Genomic DNA, 14815 nt, shown 5'->3' on the forward strand with positions numbered 1-14815 from the left:
TGCATCAATCTAATTATATTTAAATGACAACAGATAAGTACTGCTTAAGGACAAATATCCCGCAATATTATAATAAAGCTGAAAATTTTGTAAACACCAATGGCATCGTACAATGCAAAACAAACCTACGGCACAAATTTATGGCTAGAATTTGTACATATTTCACAATCGGAACTAACTTTTATTACTTGTTACTAGCAGCGTACGACCGACCACTTAACGGATGTTTTGAAAATAAATTTTATCGAGACAATTAACAATTTACTTCCATTTGAAAGCAATAAATAATAGCAGTGATATTTTATTAGATAATGAGAAATTTTGTTTTACATTTTACAAATGAAATATATATAATTTTCTTTTACAATATGCACTCTAAATAAAAAACAATAATCAACTTTTTACAATACATAAGTTTTATATACCACGATTTTTGTCAATTCTATGGAATGCATCGCCATGATCCAAACACGAAACTTTGGTTTCGGGAGTAATAATGTTTCGAATTGCGACGAGTTATGATTAAGTGTGGATGGTTTTACCCTGTGCATGAATCTAAATGAAAGTTACACACGGTTTTCTTCGGGATAAAAACAAATCGAAACATCAAAAAAATACCTCTTGTGGTTTTTCTCTTCATATTGCAAATACTATACACTCCATCACCAAGTTCTTTGAACTATGAGCTATACATATCACCAGAAACATTTGCATCCATGATTCTATACATAGTGTTTTTGATTTTTTGATAATTTAAGTATGTGTAATGACTAGATGAGATATTCTACTTCAAGGCACAGTATTTATCCAAGAGCATCAGAGGTACCCTAAAGAATTTTATTTTAGTCTGAGGTAACTCTTTGCTCAGACTGTCTCTGAGTTCGCTGATTGTGACGTATTTGTTCAAGAACTTTTTTGTTTCTCTTAACTTTTTGCAACCCTCGTCCTTGAAGGGTAACGACAGACTCGAGTCTTCGAAGTTCACTTGACACTCGGCACAATTTTCTAACTTTTCTTTGTCGGAAGGTTCTCCCGCAGTATTGTCTGCTGACAATATCACCCAACAAAATTCTTGTAAAGTTTTTAAAGGGAGTAACTGCTTGTAGAGTATTGGAATTAGTGGCAGAAGCCTGTTATAAAAATCAACATTATTAAAAAAAAGGGGAGGAAACCAGAAAACAACTAAAGTGTAAGGATGGATCAATAAATAACCAGCCAATAGCAACAGCATGGAATATAAACATTTTATTTTAACAGTTATTTCTCCAGTTGCGCAGATACTTATTCCACTGTGACACAAGTCTTCTTGTTCAAAGAACGGGACACTGGCAGAGCCAATTCTGGATTGCAGCTTGGTGTCTGAGGGAAATCACTGCCTTTAAGTTCTTTCAACACCAATTGCGGAACTAAAATAATTCAGCAATAAATACATCTATCAAACAGCCTTTCTCTCTCTGGAATTCAATTAAATGAACATGTCTATCAAAGAGTCTTAAGTGCTTTTTCCAGTTCTCCAAAAACATGAAAGTTGCAGGGTGACAGGTTAAAACCGTAGGTGAAACATGCGAAATGTTCCAAGAACAAGCCCATCCAGTTTGGTCTATTCTTCGTTGAAAGCATGTGGTACCGTGTGCTCACTTTCCCGAAACGCAATGTTTATACACAATTGTGTGCACGAAACTTAATCCTGCTGCAGCTGCAATGTCATGCAGTACCATCTGTTTGTGATCGCGAGGTCTTCTGCCATTTGCACATTCTATAGTGTAGCTGCATATTGCAGACGTCCTTCGTGCTTGTCAGTTCTTTCTGAAATTTTTTGTCCACACACACAGACACATTAATCTGACAAGATTTAGACTGTATAGACCATACACCTGTTGCATTCATTGATAAATTGCAGTGAGACCACAAACTTCAATGACTAGAAACCTGATTATGCCACAATGTTCGACTTTGGATACTTTCATTTCCCATTACAATCATGCAAACAAATGTCCAAGGCTACAAATGTTTGTCTTACATAGGAATGTACCTTTTGTTTACAATGCATTTGCATGCATATTTTCTGCTTCGTGCAATTCTTATTAGCTGGTTATTTATTGATCCACTCTTACATTATCAATCGTAGCTCTCTGTTATAATCAAATTCTTGTAATAAAAAATACAACCAATCTAGTAATTATTTCAAATATCAAGCAAATTGCCCAATAAAGGAATCTGACCATTCTTTTGATTCTTGTGATAACACGAAGATCATAGTTTTAAGGACAAACATGCCAAAAGTATACTCACACAAGATGACGTATCTGGCCATATTGACAAAACCTTCAACTTTGTTAAATTTTTAAGAGCAGAATCTAACGAAGGAGGAGTCTTACAACATATCAGATGAAGATTCTCTAATCTATAAAAAAAACACAACATTTAAGTAATGACACCGAGTAATTTTACAAATGGGTGAGTAAAAGAGCATTACATACACAGTTAAATTTGACAACGCTTCGACTAGCCCTTCGGTCGATCCCATTTTCTCAATTCGCAACTTTCGAAGTTTTGTTAAATTTCCGAGGCAGAGAAAGTTCTAAAAAAACAAATAGAGAGTTAATTATTTCGTTTGTTTTTATTTATCTGCCGACAGAAGAAGTACTTACTTCGCTCTTCCAGCTGTAACAATCCCCTATCTCGAGGACTTCCAGAAGTTTTAACTGTTCCAGAAATTTAAAATGTTCGCCTTCGATGTTCTTCAGAGTCGTAATGCTCTACAGAAAATAATCTTTTAGATGGTAATTCAGCAATTGAAGGAAAAGAATATTTCCAAATTTAAGTAGACTTTATTAACATTTCTTTTAACTTTTCACTCGATTTCTTCTTTGGATCAGATTGTGCAGCAATCTGATCCATTATGGATAACTACACAACATGAATCGACTTAAATCTTTATAGTTAATTTTAAAAAAATAAGTAATAAATTACCAAACATTTTAATTTGATAAACCTCTGAAGAGGCATTAAGCCGTAATTGTTGTTTTGCGTGACAAAACCGTCGACGGCATTAAGCTGAAGTAATTCCAATTTCAATAGCTTCTTCAACAGACTGAAGTTGATGGGGCAATTGGGAGGATCTCTAGAAATGAGAAAGTCGCAGTTTAATGAATTCGTAAAAGATTTATTGCCGACGGGATTAAATTTGCTACCAAAAATTTATATTTTTTTTTTGCTGCAAAGCTTACCTTCTTCCTAACTGAATGCATTCGGCCTTCAGGGTTTTCAAATTCAACAGGATTTCTGCAACGCCATACACGACGAAAGTGGGCGCCTTACCCAGATCTATGTAAGTGATGTTTTCAAAATAGTTCAAATAATTAACGAAACTTCTCCACATGTCGTAAGGTTTCCCCTTGCTCTTCATCCCTTTCATATCCTTAAAATTAATACAAATTCTTGTGAAAATGTCAAAAATTGTAAAAGTAAATTTAGTGGATTACTATAAAATATAATATTCTGACTTACCAGATATCTTGTGTTGTGAATTTCGACTGCTATGGCAAATCTTTTCCAATTGATTATGCACAAATGATTCAAACAGATGCTTTTCCACTGCAATGACAGACATATGAATTCATTTGCATGTACTTTAAGGAGCTAAACAGTTATTAACACCTACAACTCTAATTTTAAACAACAATCTGAAGTTTCTAACAAACTTCATTCAACTATAAATTGTGAGTTTATGCCGACGAATATTTAAGCGTTCTGCAAATGCTTAGACATTCATTAACATAACCAGTTTTGGCCAAAATTAAAAGAAATTTTGAATGAAAAAATTCTCATATAATGTATGAGAATGCATTACTTCCATAAAAGATTCAACTGAAAGTTAACTATAGTTAAGAGTGGCTGCAAAGTTTCTTGTGGATGATATTACATTGTAGATATACCAATTACAGAACATCTCGGCGACAAACTCAATAGACAACAGATGTGAATCCAATACATTATGTTCTCCCTCAAAGTCCAGACTTAAATGACAATTCACTTTGAGGTATTGGAAAAGAAAATTTCTCAACACAGGTTATAAGGACTTCTACGACATCAACACGAATGATGATGCCTAGAAAAATAGGGTGAAAAATTAAAACCTGTATGAGGGATGAGAGACCAAGATAATGGAATGAACCAGAAGCTACAAATTGAGAGGCTCGAGATCCTTATTTGTCTGTGGTAACATTTCCAACCTGCTGTACACATATTCCTGGGATACCCGAAGCTCTTTCAAGAGTTACCAAGAAAGAAATCTGTAAATAAGTGCCATAGTACTTTTCAAACAGACAGCTGGATTCTTAATGAGCTACATCAAGGCGAATTTCTTAATAAGATATTAAACAATTTGGCACGAGAGGCGACTAGGTCGACATCTTTCCTTAAGGTTAATAATTAGAAATAAATAAATTTAATTCAGAACATTCTGGAAGAAAAGATCGGCCCAGAGTGGGATCCAAAGCCACAACTCCCGCATATGCATTGCTAGTTACACTACTCGGACTTCCATCCAATCTGCCAGATCAATCAATCAATCAACTTAGATGGCAGGTTAACTGCCTATCTCCCGGTAAGAATCCTGCCGTTTGTCTGATTAGTAAAATGTATTGGGCTGTTTGTATGTTGTTACGCCATAGTAATTTAAATTAAAAATTACTAATTAAAATCAATGATAATGGAGAAATTATTCAAAAAGTTTTATTTGAGATGGCAATTTAATTATTAATTGAATACACTTCTCAGTCTACCTTAAAACAAATATAATCCAGATATGCCAATTAGGGTATATGAAATTTCTTATTTTCACGAAAGGTTAGGAACAACAGATCTACGGCAACTCCCACTGGGAGGATACTAAAGGATTTTGCAGCCACTCTGTAACGAGAAAGACACAGATAACCCGTGAATGCATTCATTGCAATTCTTGAATTTCCCAAGCTAGCGGTCCCCCTACACACATACACGGTACATTGTTTTATAATAAGCATCGTTCATCATTGTATTTAATTAATTTTTGCCAATGGTATGAAAGAAGAAGTCCAGACAGTAATTGAATTACATAAAATACACGATGAGGATTGAAAAATTTATTTTAAATGAAACACTCACCAGAAATGGCTGAGATGCCAACGTGTGCCAAGTTTTGCATACTAATCTTGACCTGCAATAAATGATATCAATTAACTTCATATATACAGAAAACTATTCACTTGTAAGTTATGATAAACTGTTGACTACATATTAGAATGTCAAAAACAAATAAAAGATGCAAAAAGAGAAAAAATTTGGGCTGGGTAACAAAGGTGATTAAGGCATTGGCCGACTGCTACGGAAAACCTGGGATCAAATCTGGGCAATTGAAAGCCTGATAAGTTTTTTGGTGGTTTCTCCCGGATACGTCGAGCGCCATTCCTCATCACCCGCCTACCATAGATTCAGTCAGTCATCAATAAATCCAAAACTGGTAACATTCAAAGAGGAAAAAAAGTTGTTTTTGGCATTAGTTTTACTGGTTATTGCTTTAAATGCATTATAAAGTAAGTATAAACTAAATTCTGAATTTTGCATCCAAGGATAAGTTTAAACACAACAGCTAAATTATGGTTAGTTTACAGCTAATTCTGAAGTTTGACCTAAAGGCAGGTGCCAACACCTCTATCTGACAATTTACGTATCTTTGTCAATGAAGAAATGTGTATGAAAAAATTAGGATTTGACTTGAGAAGGCTTCTAGTTTGAAATTTACCTGGTGAGTAGGCTTTTCTAGCCTTAGAATTATCCCTTTATTTAATCCATTTATAAATATGTCCTTCAGGGCTATATGATAATCTTTGTTAGACTTTGTGGGGCCACCTTTGCTTTTGTTCTAGAGGTTCTGGTTTATTTCAGAACTGAGCTCCCTAATCCTATTTTTGTGAATGGCTGGATGGCCAAGTGTTAAGGTGTCAGCTTACCACTTTGGGACCTGAAAATGAACTCAGAGAACTTGAAAAACCCCAGAAATTGTTTGGGGTGGTTTTTCTGGATATGGTGTGCTCCATTTCTCACCACCAAACTATCCAATTGTGACCCTGTCTCTCCTAATACTTTTAGCAGTTGTATCAGAAGATAAATTCCAAAATATCTTTGAAAATGTTTACTATTTTAAAAATTAACAATTTTTAAATGTGCAAATTTATTCTTTCATCTTTAATAATTAATTTAGATATAAAAAAATTATATAATTGGCTCGATCATCAAGACAAACGGGATGCATAAGATTTTGTTTTGTTAAGTTACAGCAACACAATACTTGGGTAATCTGCCTTTCGGGAGGTCTTTTTAAGGGTAACTGGCCCCTATTCAGGTGTTACAGATGTGGAGAAAACCCGGAAAACTCCGAGCGGCTACCAGCTCGTCCTGGCGAGGAACAAACCCACGACCAAACTCTCAGTGTTCGGGGAACAGAACTGCTTGGCCACGCTACTGGTGAACCTAATACATAAGACAAAAATTTTGGATGTCTTTAAACACTGTGAGCTTGCCTGATTTTAGTCCAGGAAAAAATTCGTGCATTTTTAGTCCAAATTTCGAAAATTGAATGTTTAGTGCACAGTGGATGTGTGGGTTGTAGCCCAAAATTTTTAAAACTCTTTCCATCCTGTAGGCACTAATGGCTATATCCACCAATAATCGCTGATCTTGTAATCCAACATTTTGAGCTAGTAACTCTAGATTAAGCGTTACTTTACTTTTTGTATTCACTGATCCAGTATAACACTGGATTACATAATCCTTGAATTAAAGTGAATGGCTATGTTACAAGTTCTCTGATTTGTCCGAATGCTTTGTGACACGTCTGTGCAAATTGTCATATGTGAACTATCAGGAGATTTAGTAATTTTAATGATGAAAAGGAACTATAAGCCTACTGATTTTGAGACAATTATTATCAGAATTAGTTGCAAAATATAAAATACAAGCAAATGCAGTAACAAATAGAGAGGCAAATTATAAATAATAAATATTGATACAGAATGTTACATTTACCTGAAAATTACACCACCATGAAATAATAATAATAAGCAAATATCAGACACCGAGAGCTTTCAAAGAAACACAAATTATTAGACATCCATGAACCATACTACAAATACATCCCACAGACAGTATTGGAAAACAACACGCACAAAATGTACTACGACAGAGCCATAATCACAGATAAAACAATTTACCACAACAGACCAGACATCACACTCATTGACAAACACAATAAAATCACATACATTATAGACATATCCATTCCAAACACTCACTCTATACAAAACACATGCACTGAAAAATCGGCAAGTACGCAGAACTCGCTCGGGAAATAAGGCATCTGTGGAGGATGGATAGGGTGCTTATTGTACCTGTCATTCACTCCTCTACAGGTGTCATACCACACACATTACACAACATGGGAACATTACAATTGAATAGAAACACACACATCACACTATAGAAGGCCACTATATTGAATACATGTCATATTGTTAGGAAATTCCTGAATACAGACACACACACTGACACACTTATTTAAATCTTGTCTTTTGTTTTGGTTGCTACGCCTTGACTCTGGTCTGGCATAGTACACGGCCACTGGTGTCAACCAGGTATAACTCACTAAACCCAACATAATAATAGCAACAATTAAGCAAAATCCATATTTAGAAAGTCCTGGAAGAAAAGAATTGGCTGAATGGGACTCAAACTTGCAGCTCCTGCTGTAAACAAACTGACATCCCCAGATGGTAACATGAGTAACCAGTATGGTTATATCTAAATTATTAATAGTTCTGGTGGCAAAGATTGGACCAAGGTCTGGGTAGTGTAACTGGCAATGAGTCTGAATGGTATGTAAGAGTTGTTGGTTAGAGTCCAGCTCTGGGCTAATTCTTTTCTTCCAGAACTTTCTAAATTAAATAATTTATTTATAATTATTAAATGTAGCCATCATATGACCCGATACAATCTGGCATGTTGTTTGGTCTTAAACACACCACTTTTCCATACACAATGCCATATATATATAAGTGTAATGTTCTTTTGGTGAGAATTTATATAATTCAATCTGTTTCTTGGAACATAACCTCAATTTAAGAAATCATATCTGATTTGGCTCAGACAATTTAGCAAATTGTATTGAAGCAGCCTCGAGATACTAGGGAGAGCTTCGGAATCATAAGTTGAAGACTTTCCTTCTGGCGCTTGATTTTGATCCTCTGTTAATTACCCACTTTGAGAACAAAACAGAAAAAATTAACTGCAGTCTTTTAAACCCACTTCTCTCTTGCATTGTTCTTGTTTTTGTCTTTTTTGGTTTTCAAAATTTTTCCATACACCACAATATACTATTGCTTGCACATGTGAACAAATAAATAAATAAATAAATAAATATATATATATACACACACATACTTTTTGTTTAAAAATTTTTATTTATTCAGCTAACATATAAATAATTTAGTTGGTTTTATTTTTTTTATGGTTTTATGTGCTTTTTCTACATATTTTATCAAGTTTTAAGTTTTCCTTTTTAGCTCCTCCTGCCCCGTGGACACTAAGAGAACATTTTTTTAACAAGCTCATTACGCATTTGACCGGGCCCACAATGTGCCGATTGGTGAGGGATAGGGTCTGACCACTCCCAAAAAATCCAGCAACAAGTTGTGCAACTTTCCCAGCAAAAGAATTTAAAATTACCCATGGTTGTCTGTTATGATATTTTATTATATGATATTAATTATTATAAAGTAGCAAAAACTTAATTTTGAGGGTAGAGATGAGTTTTATAAAAAAAATTGTAAATGCTAATGACAACTAAAATCTTCATTAAGACCCCACTCTATATGGTATACTCGACCCCCCTCTATCTCTCATCTCCTCGACCTTTAACCATTAAAATTTAATGGCATCAATCTCCTAATACAGAGAACTTCCTGCAAAATTTCAGAAATTTGTGACAAAAGGCACTACAGTTATTAAGCTTCAAAGTGGATAATAGAATCGTGTAACACACCACACACAAACATCCATAAAGAAAAACCCCCCAAAATTTTAAAAATTTCTTGGCATTTGAAGGTCCCAAATCTAAATGACTCACTAAAACCTTTGATTATACTTTCAACCCCCCTACTTTCCCTCTGTTATAAACAGCAGCCTGGAAAGTAAAAATTTCCAAGATTTTTCAACACACGCAAATTTGATCTCGGGTCCCCAGAATGGTAGGCTGACACCTTAACCATTCGGCCACCCTGCTACCTATATAATGGTTAAGTACAAATTATATTGACACCAGAAGAAAGTTTTGGTAACTTTACATAGTCAGATTGAAGAAAAAGGTCAACTCTCATGCTTTGTCACACGAAAAGGACAAATCTGAAGACTAAGTAAGGTTTGTGTTATCTTCTGGTTGAGAGTATTTTTATATCATAGTTCACCGAGGCACGAGAGCAAAATTCCGTCCTGGATATGACACCCTCACCACTTTGTCATCTCATTGTAGGTCTGGCCGAACCCAAACGGGTATGATTAAAAAGGTCCTCTTTAGTGCTCATAAAGAAAAATAATAATAATAATAATTTGAAATGCTGTTTTTTTATTACAACTACAAGTAATTTATACTCACCTCAATAAATCCGTAATATCCAAATAAGAAAATATGATATTCAGACAATTGTAGCAAGCTGTCATTGTATTAAGTCCACTAAAATAAGAAAAGTTGTTTTGATGCGATACATTATTTCCAAATGTTCTTTTAATGGGAAGTTTCTCTGCTTGTAAAGATATTGTTTCAGATTCCGATTGCTTTTCTTGTAATTCCACAGGCTGAGATTCCGATTGCTTCTCTTGTAATTCCGTGGTCCGAGGTTCCGGCAGTTGCTCTTGCAATTCTGCAGTCTGAGATACCAATGGTTTCTTTTCTTTTAATTCTTCTGTCTCAGGTTCCGAGTCCTTTACTCGTTGTTCGGGATTTAGTTCTTTTGTATTGTCTGCAGACACCGTAGACACAATATCTTCTTTCCAAGTCGAACTTATACTTTTGGATGGTGAAAGAAGACTTTTTATGATATTTTGATTGCACTTTGTAAAATCTAATTTGACTTGTGAGATATCAGAACTAAAAATCTGTAGAGGGGGAAGAGGATTCACAGGCAGAGAATGTTGAGTGATAGAAGCAGGAACCAAAGCAGTGGATATAGAAGAAGAAATGGGAACAGGTGGTTCAGTTAATACTTCTGAAGTTACTCTAGATGTAGTCATTGGTGTAGTTATTGCAGGTGTTGTAGTTGTCTCCATTTTCACTGCAGTGGTTACAGCTGTATTGTAAGATATGGTTGAATTATAAGTGGAATGACATACTACAGTAGTTATATCTGTTGATACTTTAATTACACTAGATGTCATAGGAATAATTGGTTTTCCATTTGTTGTTAAAATCACAGAATTATCAGTAACTTCACTTTTATTTGTGAAACTTCCTAATGCACCCAACTTTGATTTAAATAAATCTGTTTGTGTTTTATAAGGATTTTCACATTGAGTAGGATTTTTTAAAAGTGTCGAAAGTCTCGAAGGAACTTCCGAAGCGGTAGTTGATTTTGTTTCACTATTTACAGGAATATTTACACTTGGTCTGGTGAATGCCACTCCTTGCACAGTCTCCTGTGCAGGCACACCAAGTTGTACCTGGGCATTTCCATTTGGAGTTGGCTGATTTGACGAAGTGATGCAGACAATTTTATTTCCTATTGCTAGAAGTTGTGGCAATGAACTAGCAGGAAATGGTCCTAATATTTGCTGGTTTGTACCGGTGCAAAGAACGTTATTTTGCGGTGCTAAAACTATACACTGATTAGAATTTTTTTGAAGAATTAAAGGTCTGGTTGGTCTTGTAGTAACGGCAGAAGAAACAATAAATCTGTTAGTAGGAATGGCAGCTAGCTTTGGAGTCTCTAACACATTTGCATTAGGAAGTCTTAAAGGAGGCGGCGGAGGAGTAGTCGTTGAATTACTTCCTTGTTGATTCAAAGGAAGTCTAAGAGTTGAAGTCGGAACAGCCAATATTCTTATCTGCGAGTTATTTGGGATGCAAGGTGGATAATAGGTACTTGCTACAGAGATTTTCTTGCCAATGATTCTTGGTTGTTGCATCAATTGAGAAGCAGGTTTGAGTGGAGGCATCTGTCTAATAACAGGAGCTGTATTCCAGTATGGATTCTGAACTGATGATTCTGAAAATAATTCAGTTCTAACTATTATATGTATTTATAAGGAAATTCAATCATACCAAAAAACCTTTTAAAATCAGTAATTTCTCACTTTAATCACTGAATGTTGATGTTTTTGATGTTAAAATTTAAATTTTTGAGCTACATTACATAATCAAAAGTTTTAAAAAATATATTTACAAACTAGCAGATGAGCCTGGTGTTGCTCAGGCAAGTAAGTTAATTCTCATTGTAATGGAGAATTAACTTACTTGATGATAACCTCACTTGAATAAAAATGATTAATTTTAAATTCTAAAATCTAAAAAAATTTGTTTTGAATTTGGAACAAATTCAAATATTCGTCTGAATTTGTTTATTTTGGATTTATTGTTTTTGGGTTACCCGAAAAGTGGAAATGATTAAAATATTTATTAATTTCCAAAATGTATACTATATGTGCCACTATTTACTTTCCTTCTCTATTATTTACACTTTATACTGACTAAAACTAACTTTCTCCTTGTTTTCCCTCGGAGAGTTGAATTTCCAAAAATCTCATCTTAATGTGCATTTCATGGCATACCCTACTAAAACGCAGTCAAAAATGCAAAAAACCGCATTTAAAATTGTATAATAGAAGCCGAGTTCTTTCAGGGTAATCCTTAACCCTATCTCTCTTCCCCGTGGGAAGAAATTTTGAAAAATCCCTTTTTAGTGAACATTCTCATGGCATACCCTACTAAAAAACAGTTAAAAATAATAATTTGCATCTAAAATAGTACAGTAGAAGCCGAGTTTTTTAGGATAAGCCTTAATCCTCCCCCTCTCCCCTGCGAGGGATTTCAAAAAATCCCTTCTTAGTGTACGTACCTTAAATATGTACAAAATTTTAACTTTCAACTCCTAACTGCTTGTGCTCTGCACTTATTATTATTATCATCATCATCATCATTATTATCAACCCATCTCAATTATATTATAAATAAGATAAAATACATTGCCATAAATTCACTTATGTTATGGTGATCTCATACCACAATCTTTATATTTGTGAGATATTGTCATAGTCTTTGCAATTTATAGATTTTCCTCTAAGTCCCTACTTGAGATATACAAATTCATTCCATTACTTTAAGATGCACTTACTATTGCACAAGTCTTATGATTATGGCTTCATTCAAGTTGACTTCAACCTCCACTACTGACTCCAACATATATGCTGATAAGGCTGTAGTAGGTTGCCTTTTTTCTTATTGTATATTCAGTCATTAATTCTCTAATTAGTAACAGGCATCTTGTATATCTCATAGCGCAAACATTGGGTCTAACTGGTCTTTATCACTCCCCAATGTCTTCTAAATGATTGAATTTCTTTTATAGTGTATGCTCCTGTTTGTGGCCAAAGCAGTTTCTGTACGAAGGGGTTCACAAATATCTGTTGTAGCTTATAACCCTGTAGTCTCCAATGGTCCTCTCAGGATTCTAGGTGTTGCTGTAATTACTATAATTGCTTATTAGAGTTTCTATAATTTTATGAACTTTGAGTTTGTACCTATCTATATAAACATAACCATGCTGCCTAAGAGACTTCATATTCAAATGTATCAAAAAACCCCAGAAATACCACAAACAAATATTGAAGGTAACTCATCCTCTTTTGAATTTGAGAACATCGTGTACATACAAAGCAGAGGCATACCAATGAAAAGCCTGCTCTGAGGAATACTCTGTGGGCCAGACTTAAACTCCTTATAAAATATGAACATGCCAGCCTACACTAAACAGATATGTCTCTACTTGATATACAGATATTACACTTTAATCTTATGGAAAAGAAGCCTGACCTTCAGACGTTATTAACACATCAACAATAAACATAAGGGTTTATACTACATCTACAGCAGGAGAGCAATAGTAAAGTACTTTAATAATTATAATTACTGATTAATAATAATGTATGCAAAAACCAAGCTACCATACACTCTTTGTTCCTACAAACTTTGCATGATTCCCATCACTTTTAGATAGCAGTACTTATAGTACCAGTCACGAGAACATACACTCATTGCTCGAACATGATAGAGTGGCAGGAATTAAACTATATAATGAGCACAGCAAAAAAGCAGGTTACCATCATAAAATTATAGAAACACTAATTAGCTAATACAGTAATCACAGCATATACTATAGAAGAATCCAACCATTTATAAGCTATTAAGGAATGATAAAAACCATTAGACCTAATGTATGTGCTAGGGATATGTTACTGATCACAGAATTGACTAACAGCTAGATTGTCAGTGCTACTGCCAACTCCAAGGATTAGAATTATGGAGTATAATATACAATAAGAAAAGAGTAACCTGCAAAGCCACAGCAGTCTGTATGTTGAAGCCAGCAATGGAGGTTGAAGTCAATTTAAAGGAAGCCATAATCGTAAAGACCTATGTATAAGTAAGTGCATACTAAAGCAATTGGAGAAACTTGAGATATACAAACAAGCACTTAGAGAATAATATATAATTTACAAGGACTACGGCAATATCCTGCAAGCATGAATATAATGGTATAAGATCCCCATAGCATAAGTGAATTTATGGCATTGTATTTCTTTATTTTATTTGTAAAAAATTTCTTTAAAACTTTTGATAATGTAATGTATGTAGTTGGGTCAATAAGTCCTTGGACTCACATGGATGGAGGAAGAAAACTATTTAAGTTTTTACTAATAAAAGACATTATTACATATGTTTATTTCTTAATGTATGAGCCATTTTGCTTTTTACACTTTCTCTAGTGGCAGAAAAGATCTTCAAATGCCTTTTTGAAGAATATTAGAGTAAGGACGCATAGAAATTTGGTCACTTCTTCCACTTTATCGTGAGGATCAAGATCAAGGCCACTTGAGAGATCTGGGAGCACTCAAGTTGAACAACTACACATTGTTCAACTTGTCATTTTTGTGACTTGGCTGGTATGGATGGTGGGTGCATTGTCATGAATGAAAACAGGGAAAACTCCTTTTGATTTCTGATGCAGTTTGCAGACCTTGCTCACTAGTTCTGAGTAGTAGCTGTCGTTCCAAACTGAATGAAGAAGTGACCAAATTTCTGAGTACTCTTCTTCAAACAGTTCTTGAACATCTTGTCTGCTGGAGAAGGTGCATAGGCAAAAATAGTTTGTTCATTAAAAAATAAATGTATATAATAACACCTTTTATCAGTAAAAATTTAATAGTTTTATGTTTCTCCACCTATGCGAGTCTAAGGATTTACTGACCCAGCTATATAGCTCAGATGTTCCAACTTTAACTGATGCACATAACATTCCATAAGTTGAATTTTGCTTGAGGAATTCCATATTCCATTGAGAATTCTATTTAAGGTAGTCAAAAATGTTAGCATTTATTGATTAAAGTAATCAATTACTGATTTTAAAAGGTTTGGAGTACAGTCAAACCTGTTTTTACGCGGTGGATAGGGACCGCATAAAAAATGTCTCACATAGAAAATAACTCGTTTTAAAATCGTAGTCTTAGTTTC

At 34.4% G+C, this 14815-nt stretch overlaps 1 protein-coding gene across 2 annotated transcripts in view; it reads right to left on the reverse strand.

Moving 5' to 3' along the window:
- Positions 1–260: 260 nt before the first annotated feature.
- Positions 261–14815, reverse strand: part of LOC136973384 (uncharacterized) — a 47726-nt gene continuing 33171 nt past the window's right edge. For both annotated transcript variants that reach the window (XM_067268107.1, XM_067268108.1), the window contains exons 9-17: positions 9689–11294; positions 5149–5200; positions 3511–3597; positions 3231–3421; positions 2974–3124; positions 2652–2759; positions 2481–2581; positions 2293–2404; positions 261–1130 (exon numbers count right to left, since the gene is read on the reverse strand). In XM_067268107.1, coding sequence (XP_067124208.1) covers positions 843–1130; positions 2293–2404; positions 2481–2581; positions 2652–2759; positions 2974–3124; positions 3231–3421; positions 3511–3597; positions 5149–5200; positions 9689–11294 — 2696 coding nt within the window. In that variant the 3' untranslated portion in view covers positions 261–842. The remainder of the gene's footprint in view (positions 1131–2292; positions 2405–2480; positions 2582–2651; positions 2760–2973; positions 3125–3230; positions 3422–3510; positions 3598–5148; positions 5201–9688; positions 11295–14815) is intronic.

The sequence above is a fragment of the Centruroides vittatus genome, unplaced genomic scaffold (genome assembly GCF_030686945.1).
Source record: "Centruroides vittatus isolate TY-2023 unplaced genomic scaffold, ASM3068694v2 contig_3166, whole genome shotgun sequence".
In the NCBI taxonomy this organism is placed as follows: Eukaryota; Metazoa; Arthropoda; class Arachnida; order Scorpiones; family Buthidae; genus Centruroides; species Centruroides vittatus.